Below are 11,364 nucleotides of genomic sequence, written 5' to 3'. Positions count from 1 at the left end.
CCTCTTGCAGCAACCCCTCCAGCCCAAGAATCTCTCCGTGATGACCCCTCAATGTCATTCATGTCACAACCGAGGATGGAATGTGCATCCCCCACCAAGCCCCGGCGTGGAAAAGATTAGACTATGACAAGACAGGAGTTAAATTCATTGAATAAGCAGATTGACACCATACAGGAACCAACCTGTCTTGAAGAAAAGGCTGTGCACAGCAAAAAGCCAGTTATAGTCACAGAATTAAATGGCTAGATGGGCTCTTCGGCCCTCAGCGTCTAGGCAGGAAAGCAGCTAAATTGCAGGGGTCAGGGGAGACAGTGAATGGAGTGAGGACTGGTGACTCCATCATCTTAGTTCTCCAGCAAAGGCCATTTTGTCATCTCCTTCAGTCATAGGTCCAAGCTATCCCATCCCTGACACACCTTGTGTCTTCTACTCGAGAACACGCACACACAGGTCTGAAACATTATCTTGGCAACCTCCTTTCCACTTCCTCTGTTAACATTTGCAGAGAAACTTCCTATGAGTCACTGTCTTCCTAACCTAACCTCAGGTCAAAACCCTAAGGGGAGCAGATTCCATGGAAGCTTGCAGCATGCCCACCATCTGTGCAGAGGGCCCTCATAGTTCAAAACCTCCTGTTGACAAAGTTTACCCCACCCCAACCCCACCAACTTTCCATCTCAGCTGCTCTGTCTTCCTTGCTGTTAGCCAGTCCAGAGAGGCCTCAGACTCTGGTAGGTGGGGGTCCGGGGCTGGGCATTCACTCCATTATGAAATTGTTGATCCTGGTCAGCAGCACTGCTGTTTCTAAGCCTGGAGCAGGGGGTGGGGAAGACATATAGGGAGTGACCAAAGAGAAGGCTATAAGAGGAGAAAAATGAGGTGAAGGGAGAAAGTTCTTACCAGTTTTCTCTCTCTCCTTCTTACATCTCCTATAGAGAGAAAAAGCTTCCCATTGTGAGTTCAGCCAGCTGCAGGCATGGCCTTTTGATCCCAGGTTCCCCCAAACTGCCTTTCCCAGGCTCAGGCCAATTTGGTGTACAAGGAAGGGTCCAAGAATCTCAAAGGAACCAAATCCCAAGCTCCGGGCAGCATGTAGGAGTCTGAATTGGCCCTATCACCGGGACCCTGGGGGGCATGAAGATCCAGAAAGCTGAGGCATGAAGCACTCACCCTTGCAGGAGGAAGGTCCACAGAAGCAGCAGGGTGGAGACACAATTGGTAATGATCCACATCATCAGGTAGGTTTGAGGGGGCTGTGGGAATAGGAAAAGGCTCCTGTCAGTGGCCAGAGGCCCAAAGGTAGTATATGGGGGGAAATGTGTAAGGAATAGAGGAACAGGGTTAAGGAGAGCCAGGGATGGGAGAAAGGGAGGGGTGACAGCCCCAGAGCCCTTACGATAAGCCAGACGGGGTAACGCATTTGCTGTAGCAGCTGGCAGTCGTTGGTGGTCACCGAGTCCACCCCTGCACACCAGAGCAGGGAAAAGAGCCAGGGCTTGTTCACCACAAATAGGTTCACCGACACATTATCCTGGTGTAGTGCCCTGGGAGGTGGGGTGGGTGGGAAAGAAACAGGAACATCTAGTATCATGGGGCATGAGGCACAGGAAGCAGCCTTTGTCCGTGCTTGAAGCCGCAGTGTCACTGCCAAGGAACTCTCAGTCCTACTTTTACATAGCATCCCCTGAGCAAAAGCAATTTTCTTTGCATAGCTCAACTTTGTCTCCTGGCAGATTCCACCTACAGATCTGAGCTTTGCCATCTGGGGCTACACGAATGTCTCTCTTCTTTGTTCCATGACAGACCTTCAGAGGTCTGAGGAACAGTGACCATGTCCCTGAGTCATCTCCTCTCTAGGCCCGACAGCCCCAGTTCCTTCATCCAGGGCTGGGACCTGGGTTATCACTCCCTTCACCATACAAACCTCTCCTACTCTGATCTTACTTCAGTTGATCAATGTTCCTTTCTTTTTTTAAAAAAAAAGTCTTTCATGTGTATTTATTTTTGAGAGAGACAGAGACAGAATGCGAGTGAGTTAGGGACAGAGAGAGAGGGAGACACAGAATCCGAAGCAGGCTCCAGGCTCCAAGCTGTCAGCACAGAGCCCGATGCAGGGCTTGAACTCACGAGCTGTAAGATGATGACCTGAGCTGAAGTCAGATGCTCAACTGACTGAGCCACCCAGGTGCCCCTCCTTTTTTTAATTTTTAGAAATTAATTTATTTATTTTGTGAGAGAGAGAGAAAGAACATGAGTGGAGGAGGGGCACAGAGAGACAGCCAGAGAATTCCAAGCAGGCTCTGTGCCGTCAGCTCGAACTCACAAACCGTGAGATCACGACCTGAACCGAGATCAAGAGTCAGATGCTCAACCAACTGAGCCACCCAGGCACCTCTATCAGTGTTCCTTTCATAGTATGGGGGCTTGCATCTGAACATGATATCCCAGGTGGGCTTGGCCCAGCTTTGAGTACAGCAACACTTCCTCCTGCCTTCTGGGCACTGTGGCTGTTTGAAGGCAGCCCGGGGTCAGGTTAGTTTTGGCAATGTCACATGCCATTGATGACTCATTATGAACACTATTCAATCAAAGCTCTGGTCTTTTTCACACATGTTCATGCTGATGCCAGTCTCCTCTCTTGTCTTTGTGCAATTGAACTTCTTTTGGAGTGCAAATGTAGGTAGGTGTTTACATCTATCCCTGTTGTGCTTTATCCCGGTATATTTGGTCCATCATCTTAGAGTGCTTAGACCTTTCGGGGCCTCGATTTCATTACCACTGTATTCATTACTAATTGATGTCTTTTGGAAACCTGCTCAGTGGTTGAGGTTGACCAGGACAAGTCTAAAGTGAGGGCCAAACCCCATGTTGTGTCTCCCTCCATGGTGACAACTTGGGGAAAGGTCCTTGAAATACTTATGCTAACTGGGCTACCATACAGTGCACTTTTTTTTTCTATCTGACCACAAGGACATGAGAAGAGACCTTGGCAACTGCATTCTTTGCAGTCCATCATGTTTACAGGCTGGGTCAGCTTCTGGGGCCTGGCTCACATCTGGGACTCTCTTGCTTCTCTCCTCTCGATCCATCCTCCCTTGCACTTACCTCTTTGGTGGTGAATGAAAGCTAAAACTGTTCTTGTGGCCCACAAGGTCCTACCCAATTGGGCTCCTGCCTATCTCCCCAGCCTCACCTTTCCCTTGCTTATTGGGCTGCTGTTTCTGCTCTTCTCACAGCTCTTCTCCTCATTAGCTCCTTGTGACCTGTCAGGTCTCAGCCCAGACATCACCCCTTTAGCTACTTTTCCGGATGTGGCCCCTCTCTGGCCCTCACTCCCAACCCTAATTGCTCTACTATATCTCCCCATTTTATTATCTTCATATCACTTATCCAGTATGCATATAATTCGTTCAGTTTATTATCTCTTTCACTAGTATGCTCAAAGCCTGCAACAATAGTGCCTTTCACATAGCAAGTGTTAAATATATTGATAAATATTTGTTGTATGTGTGAATGAATGAATGGCCTTTGCCCTCCCTGAGGTGACTCTTCCCTACCATTAAGCTTCACGGGGTCCCCTTGGCTCCTTTCCTCTGGCACTCACTTGATATCCAACAGTGGCAGGTCTTGATAGGGGAGGTTGAGAAACTGGGGCCTCTCAGTTCTGTTGCTTCCCTGCTGTCCATATATCTGGCGCATTCTAGGTGCCCGTTGTTGGACCTTAGCCCGATCTTCATCCGGTAGCCAAAGGACCTGTGGTTCAGGGAAGATGGGCATGAAGCTGAGGAAGGCTTGGGGATTCCAGGGGTCGGGGCCAGGGGCAGAAAGGTTTGATAACAGAATGGGGTATATGAGTTGAGGTGGGGCCCTGGGGCAGGGGGCAGCCTCAAAATTATCACCGTGGCCTAGGGAAGGCAGGGGTAGGGAAATGGGCAAGAGGGGGCACTTGGGGTCCTGGAAATATCACCATGGCTTGGGGCACCCTTGCACTCAGCACAGTCTCCAGTGTCTGGTTCACAAATGTGTCATGGTATGTGTGATTTCGTGGGGGGCGGCGCAAGTCAAACATGATAGAAAGGTTAAGGACTGCAGCTTCCTTCAGCAGCTCTTCCAATGTCGGGACTGTCTGGTTCTCAGCCTCCTTCCGATCAGGGTCTGACAGCCGCTTGGCCCCCCAGAAGGGTTGCCTCTATGAGAACAGTAAAATTATTTCAAGACCAGAAGAAGCCTTTAGGCCATTCCCCCATCCTCATGATCTTCACTCGTTTCCCCCACTTGGCGCCAGGCTTGTGTGCACCGCTGAGCCACAGTCTTTCTTTCTCCAAACTGTGACCCTTTCCAGACCCTCTAACACCTTACTCTGTGACCCTAACCTCCTACCCCTCTGGTTTCCTAACTTTTTCACATTTTCTCTTTGGTCTCACAGAGACCTCTGGGACCTTGGCCCTTTGGTTTCTGCCCAATCCATCAGCCCCTGTCTGCCACATCTACATCCCCTACCCATGGTCCATCTACAGCTCGAATTACTTTTCCATACCACCTTCAACTCCTTTCCTGCCCTGCCCGCCCCACAAATCCTAAACCCTGATTCAATTGTGTGACAGTCTGCCTCCTCCACCCCTAGAATTGGGGGGCAGAGCACATCATGTGGACTATATAGTCTTTTACCTTCATTGCCACTTAATCATCCTTTTTTTTTTTTTTTTTTTTTTTTTTTTAAGTAAGCTCTATACCCAACGCAGGGCTTGAAAGCACAACCTTGAGATCAAGAGTCACATGCTCTACGGACTGAGCCAGCCAGGTACCCCACTTAATCATCCTTTCACTTGTTCTTGTTTTGCTCCTTCTTCCATTCCTAGTGGCTCTTCCAAACCTCTGCCACTCTCCTCCCTTCCCCTTGTAATCAACAAATGACCTTACCTCCTAACCGCTGACATGGAAAAAGCAAGCTATCTGATACTTATTATAAAGTATTTACTATGTGCCAGGCAGCCTTAGAAGTACTTTATGTGCATTGATTTATTTAATCCTTCCCAAATCCTACAAAGTAGGTACTATTATTATGCCTATTTTACAGACGAGGAAAGTAAAGCAAGAGAGACTAAGGAATGTTGCCCAGGCTCACATAGCTAGTAGGTAGTGAAGCCAGGACTCAAACCCAGACAACCCTTGGTCTTAATCACTCTGGCATGTCATTGTATATAGAGTTAAATGAAAAGACAATCAAGTTGCAAAAGAATATATGAAGTGATCCTATTTGTGCAAAATGACGTGTGTGTGTGTGTATACACATATGGAATATGTACCCACTGTTAGCAATGATTATCTCAGAGGAGTTGGATTATGGGAGACTTTCAATTTTTACATTATTTCTCTAATGTTTAATTTTTTTTATGTGGAACAAGTATTACTTTTATTTTTAAGCAGGCTGTGTACTGGGTGGGGAACCCAGTGTGAGACTTGAACTCACAACCCTGAGATCAAGACCTGAGCTGAGATCAAGAGTTGAACGCTTAACTGATTGAGCCACCCAGGCCCCCCAACATGTATTATTTTTAAAGGTAGGAAAACAGGAACTGAGAAAATAAAGTATCTTTACGAATATTTTCCGTCACCTACAGAACTGAAGCCTGCACTTCTAGGCCTGACATTCTTTTTTTGGGGGAGGGGGGTGGTTCTGGCATTCAAAACCCTCTGAGACCAAGCCTCTGCTCCCCTTGACAGTCTCAGCTCCCACTGCTCCCACAAATTTTATCTCCCAGTTGCACTGAGCCACTTTTTGTTTCCTGAGAACACTTCTTCATACTTCTGGGCTTTATGTATGCTCTTCCGTCTGACTAGAATTGCTGATCCCTGCTTTGCCCATCTTAAACAGCATTCTCATTTCATGTGCTGCTCAGGCATTCTCTCTTGTGAAACCACTCCTGATCCTCTCCCACACCTACCCTGCCAAATAGTGCCTTTGCTCTCTCTCCTCTTTGTTTACTAAGGATATTGTTATCGATCTAGGTTTCCTATTCTGATAGCCTGTTGGCTAAGCTCTCTTCTTTCAGCCGAGGGAGTGACTTGAGGGCAGAGCCTCTACACCTATTGCTCAGCACAGGGATCAGAAAATACTTATCAATGAATGAACTCTCCCCTCAGCACCCCCGCAGGTGGTTGCCTCTTTTGTGAGGCTGTCTTCACCTCTAGGAACCAGGTCCCGGCATTGAGCTTCTTCAGTTCAGCACAGGAGAAGTCACTGCTGTGGGAGGAGGTTCGGGCTGGGAACACTGAGGCCACATCTGTGGTCCTGCTCAGGTGCTCATCATGCATGAGGAAGGGGATCCCGTCAGAGCTGAGGGCACAAGAGGTGTCAGGGGGCTGAGCTCTAGGGCTGATCATCATTTCCCAAGCTCCCCTAGTGTGTCCCTCTGTCCCCTAGTGTCTCTCACCTGACCATCACATCAGTCTCGAACACAGCAGCTCCACATTCAGCTGTTTTCCTCAGTGACATCAGGGTGTTCTCGGGGGCCAGCTGGGAAAGGGAATTGGTAGGGGGGTAGCAGAGAAGGGTGCGAACCTGGGAACCCACAGGCCTGATTGCTGCAGCCTAGAGGAGCAGACCCTTCCCACCCTACCAGCATTCTACCCGACACTCACCATGGGGGCCCCTCGGTGTCCCACCAGACCAGGCTTGGGGGGTAAGTCTCTGGGTTCCATGATACAGGGTGAGGAGATGCACAGTGGGGCCAGGTAGATGGCCAGGGCAACTCCAAAAAATAGGAGCAGTAGCAGAACCTTGGGACCTGTGGGGAATGAGGGGCAGGCTATGGAGAAAGGGCAATGGGTGAGCTCTGGGGACAGAAAGCAGAGTGTGGGTGCAGTAAAATGGGCAGCAGGAGGCAGAAGCATCGATGGCCAGGGAGGGTATGTTGGGGAGTGGAGTTGGCACCTCTTCGATGGATACGGTAGAAGGTATCAGCAACAGGCCAGGCCAGGAGGGTGATGCCAGCAACTGCTCCAATATGAAGGAACGGGGCTGTGGCCTGTGGACAAGAGTTGGTGAAGAGGGTTCTTCTCTCCAGTGCCCCTCTCCTTCTCCTAGGACCTGACTTTTGGAGTTCAGAGCTACTTGCAGTCGTGGGGGACCAGGGAGCAAGATACGTCCAGAGGTTGGCCACAGGCCAAGGCTCCCACATAGGCACTGGAGATCAGCCACTCACCTGCAGTGACAGACGTAAGCTACGCCACTCCTGCTGCCATTGGACGTCCAGTCCCACGAGGCCAGCGGCCACAAGAAGCATGATGAGGAGCAGCAGCATCTGGGGGACCAGAGATGAATGGGGTCTTCTTTGTTAGCCTGGGGGTCCCTGGGCTGCCCCCTCTCTCTTTCCCCTGGCTCATCCACGTTCTTTCTTTCACTCAACAAAAATTTACTGGGCTTCAGGTCCTGAGCTTGAGTCCATGGGTAGAATATTGAGGTGCTCAGCAAAATAGCTGGCCAAGCCCTGGGCCCAGTGGTCCCCGTTTCCCGCTCACTCCCACCCGCACTCTTACCTTGTGGACACTGTGCAGATGCAGAGGCTGGCCGCAGAGCCGCAGGAGCAGGGCCAGGAGCTGGAAGCAGAGGGTGGTGGGAGGTATGAGGTGCCAAGAGGGGTCACCGAGGTGGGCTTCCTGGGTTCCCAGGCTGACACCGTCCCCCTCCCCTCCCCTCCCCTCAGTGGCCAGGGGTTGAAGCTGAGCAGGAAGGGAGGACTGAGGTAGGGGTTAGATGGGCCGCTCCCTGACCCACCAATAGCAGGGATGCATATGTGACAAGTAGAGAGATGACCAGCAGAAATGCCAGGGACCAGTCCATCCAGTGTCCCCAGTGTTGGAACAGGAATCTGTGGGAGGGGAGAGAGAGGTGTCTGAGTGGGGGAAGGGGTGTTAATAGTGGCCTGAGGGGAGTTGGGGTGGGTGGGCTCAGAAGGAGGACTAGAAGGGAGTGAGAGGGAAGCCTTTCATGGGGCCAGGGGCTCCAAGGACTGGGGAGACTTCGTGGAGCAATTTTCTAAGGAGGTTGGGTAGCAGGACAGCTGGGCAGGGCCGGGAATGACTGAGCACCCAGGGGACCCAAGGTGGGGCGTAGATTAACATGTATGCAGAGGAAGGGGGGGGATCTGTGACACACTCATTGAAGTTGTGCAGGTCATTGAGAAGGATGAGCCCGATGTACAGCCAGCCCAGGGAGAGGAGAAAGGTGAGGAAGAGCAGGCCAAACCAGATACAGTCGCACTGCAAAGGGGCAGGAGAGAAGCTCACAGCCGATCCCCACTTCCAGCTCAGAGTCCCCAACGGATGACAGCTCCATGGGGCTTCCCACCAGGAGTAGGGCTGCTCTGCTCTGCTCTGCTCCGCAGGCAGACAGAAGTTTTCTTCCTGGGGAAAGAAAGTCCCTTCCCCCCCTGCCACCCCCCACCAGCTGCCTCTGAGCACACTTGGCTTCCTTATCCCCTCCAGGCGGCCTCTGCCTCGGACTTCCAGTCCCCCCCATCCCTACTCCACCTTGCTGGTTTGCATCCTCTCTTTGGGGCATTTCCTCCAGTGGCAGCTATACAGGCAGTGGAGGCAGCGGGCCCAGACGGAGCAGCAGCCAGGGGACTCGGCCATGGCGAGGGCCTGGGGGAAGGGATACTGGGCCATCAGGGACCCTAGCAGAAGGCAGATCCCAGCCTCCCTCCCAGTGTATCTGAGGAGCGTGGGGGAGGAGCAGAAGCCTGGGCCGCTGCTCGGCAACGGAGGTCATAGGGCTGCTGAAGTCCCAGATTAGATGAGGAGGTGAGCAAAGGGGGATAATCTCTGGGGTCTTTCTTTCCCTTTAATCTGGATACCTGGAAAGTCGGTGGGACAACCAGGAGATCGGGCCTCTTTGCAGGCAGGGTGCATACCCAACCTCTCCAACTCCTCCCCATTTAACAGCATGCATCCAGCTTTGGGGATAGAGTGCTTGCCCAGGGTGGGGACTCAGGAGAAACTGCACCAGGGTGGGGCAAATTCAATTTAGCAAGTTGAGGCAGATCTGGCCAAGCTTTAGGCAGCCCCAAGGTAGGGAGCCTTCCACCCCAGGAACCAAGAGTAACCTGAAGCAGAGGTTCTAGTTCTGACCTGGGGCTAAGGGAGGCTGGCTAGTTGGCCAGTTGCTATGGATACAGAGATTGCACACACCACAAAACCCCGACTATAAGATTCTCACTCTCCACCTCCCAGGGGCCAGGGGACACTGCCAATAACAGGAAGACTTGAGGGAAATAGGTTGCCTGGGTCACTCCCAGCCTTCTGAAGGAACCACTCTCCTGCCCGCACACACCTGGAAAATCTAAGCCCTCTGGCCCCAGTCTTGTCCCTTCCAGTCCAGTCATTCTGCCCCCCCACCCCCCAGCCAGGAACCAGTCTCCACCTTCCCCCTTTTAGGGGCCCCACCCTCTGAGATTACTTGGGTGAAGGTACAACAAATACTGGTCAAAGGTTTGTGTGTGGGGGGTGTGGTTGTGTTGGGGCTGGGGATCATTGGACCTTGCGCTTTTGGGTCAGGCTGAGACCTGGCTGGCTTACTGATCCCCAAACTAGGCTGGGTGTGTGATTGTCATTCTACGTGAGAGGGTGTGCGATTTGTGTCAGCTTTGTATGTCTGTGTGCACTAGTGGCTGTCGGTAGTGGGTTTCAGTGTGTAAAGGAGTCCCTGGATATACCCAAAGTGTGTGTGGTCTGAGGGACATGACCCCTTGTCATCTAGGCTCCCCTAAGGCTGTGGAGTCTTAGAGGGTACAGTGGTGGGCTCCCTGAAAGGAGGAAGGGTGTGGCTGCTCCTGAAACTGCCCTCCTTATCCCATGCTTGCCTTGGGAAAGGAGAATTAGGGGATAGGGAGTGGAGGGGTAGGGATCGTAGCTGGGGGAAGGAAAACTCTCCCCTCTCTGAGACCCCTCCCAGGAAAAAGCCATCTTAAAAGGAGACCCCTGCTTCTTCCCATCCCAGGACTGGCTTCCAGTAGCCTGCCCCGGGCTCCATCCACACTCCCTGCCTCCATTAAGGTTCTGCCCCTGTACCCCAGACACTGCCTTCCAGAGTCCCACCTCCCTCCAGGATCTGAGCAGTCTGAAAACCCCAATCAGGGGAGTTGAGCAGGGGCGCTGCTCAATCGCTGAGCCCAGTTCCTGCCAGTGGGAGCCGGTCTCCACCCCACCACCCCCGGCTATAACCCCCAGCCTTCCCAAGTCCTCACACCTTTTCTCAGCGGCAGCTCCACTCTGCTCTCTGCTCTGCACTGCACTGCTTCCCAGCTCCTCTCCGACTTGTCTGCCTCCTCCCTCTTCCAGTCCTTGGCTCAGCCCCACTGGTCAAACAGGTGGCAGTGTTGCCACCTACAGGAGTCTGCGCGGGTTCTCTCCGAAAGCCCTCAGCTGCTCTTTGGCCAGTGCCCAGCCGGGGTGGGACGATGGGAGGGAGGAAGGAGGAGGGGGAGCAGAGCTGCTTCTTTACTCGCTGCCGGTCCAGGGGCTTGGGGTAAGGAATTCTTTTGTGCAGCCTTCCCCATCCCTCTGTCCCTCCTCCTGTTCCCCTCTCAGTCACTGCCGGGGCTTTGTCTGGACTCGGGGAGGCGAGGGCTGAGGGCACCGGCAGGGGTGGGGTTGGGGGTGACCACACAACTGCAACTTGGCAGTGAGAAGAGGGGGCCCAGTCAACCCCCTGGGAAGGGGTGTGTGTGTGTGTGTGTGTGTGTGTGTGTGTGTGTGTGTGTGTAAGTCTAGCATTTCCCTCAAGCTCCCTGGGAGGATAGCCTTGATTCATCAGCTTCCCTTTCCTCCCGGGATCCTACTTCTACTTCTGTAAGGTACATCCAGAAGATACAGGGTTCCAAGCTACTTCCTGAACTCTGGGCAGCAGGTTGCCCTGTTTCTGGACCAGGGATCTCCATGGGCCTTGTGACTCCTGAGAGACACTAGCAGCCCTCCCCTTCCCCCTATCACCCCAGACAGGAGCTGATGATTCAGGATGTAGAGACTTGTGTCATTTCTGTTGTCTTGTCCCCAAGGTATCTAAAGTCTCTTTCCAGGAATCATTTGCAGAGTGTAGTGTGAGGGTCACAAGCTTTTGGAAGATGAATTTTGAAAGATGCTGTTACTATACATACCATCAGCAGGAGAAGGCTGGCTAGCGTGCAATAGTCAGGTTAGTGCTAACACACAGGGCTTGGGGTGAGAGGAGGGCTGGGGGACTGGCTTGACTGACCTTCCCTGTTTACCTTTTGGCTGATGCAGTGGCTCAAAGCCTGGGGGGCTTGCAGTGTTGGTGGGAAAAAAGTCTTCACTGGGGATAAACTTGCTTACCCTTCCCCCGAC

General features: G+C 52.3%; 1 protein-coding gene across 2 annotated transcripts; it reads right to left on the bottom strand.

Moving 5' to 3' along the window:
• Positions 1-128: 128 nt before the first annotated feature.
• On the bottom strand, positions 129-10,404 carry GDPD2 (glycerophosphodiester phosphodiesterase domain containing 2). 2 transcript variants are annotated; one of them, XM_042974253.1, is made up of 16 exons: positions 10,250-10,404; positions 8,533-8,646; positions 8,159-8,262; positions 7,778-7,871; positions 7,540-7,599; positions 7,206-7,304; positions 6,935-7,028; positions 6,643-6,788; positions 6,435-6,517; positions 6,187-6,337; positions 3,968-4,189; positions 3,605-3,753; positions 1,397-1,544; positions 1,171-1,253; positions 901-929; positions 129-810 (listed from the first exon to the last, which is right to left on the bottom strand). In XM_042974253.1, exons 2-16 carry the CDS (start codon positions 8,635-8,637, stop codon positions 758-760), a joined length of 1,620 nt encoding a protein of 539 aa, XP_042830187.1. In that variant the 5' UTR covers positions 8,638-8,646; positions 10,250-10,404; the 3' UTR covers positions 129-757. The 2 variants fall into 2 exon arrangements, with proteins under 2 accessions (XP_042830187.1, XP_042830188.1); XM_042974254.1 differs by lacking the exons at positions 8,159-8,262; positions 10,250-10,404 and having other exon boundaries at positions 8,533-8,602.
• Between the last annotated feature and the right edge of the window lie 960 nt (positions 10,405-11,364).

Source organism: Panthera tigris, chromosome X (genome assembly GCF_018350195.1).
Source record: "Panthera tigris isolate Pti1 chromosome X, P.tigris_Pti1_mat1.1, whole genome shotgun sequence".
NCBI classification, from domain to species: Eukaryota; Metazoa; Chordata; class Mammalia; order Carnivora; family Felidae; genus Panthera; species Panthera tigris.
This window is presented reverse-complemented; position numbering and strand designations above follow the sequence as displayed.

Excerpts from the sequence above, each read along its gene's own strand:
- GDPD2 (XM_042974253.1), bottom strand. The coding sequence starts at position 8,637 with ATGGCCGAGTCCCCTGGCTGCTGCTCCGTCTGGGCCCGCTGCCTCCAC. Across the intron at positions 7,600-7,777 it reads CATATGCATCCCTGCTATTG|CTCCTGGCCCTGCTCCTGCG; the intron begins GTGGGTCAGGGA and ends CTCTGCTTCCAG. Across the intron at positions 930-1,170 it reads TGGACCTTCCTCCTGCAAGG|GAGATGTAAGAAGGAGAGAG; the intron begins GTGAGTGCTTCA and ends TTCTCTCTATAG.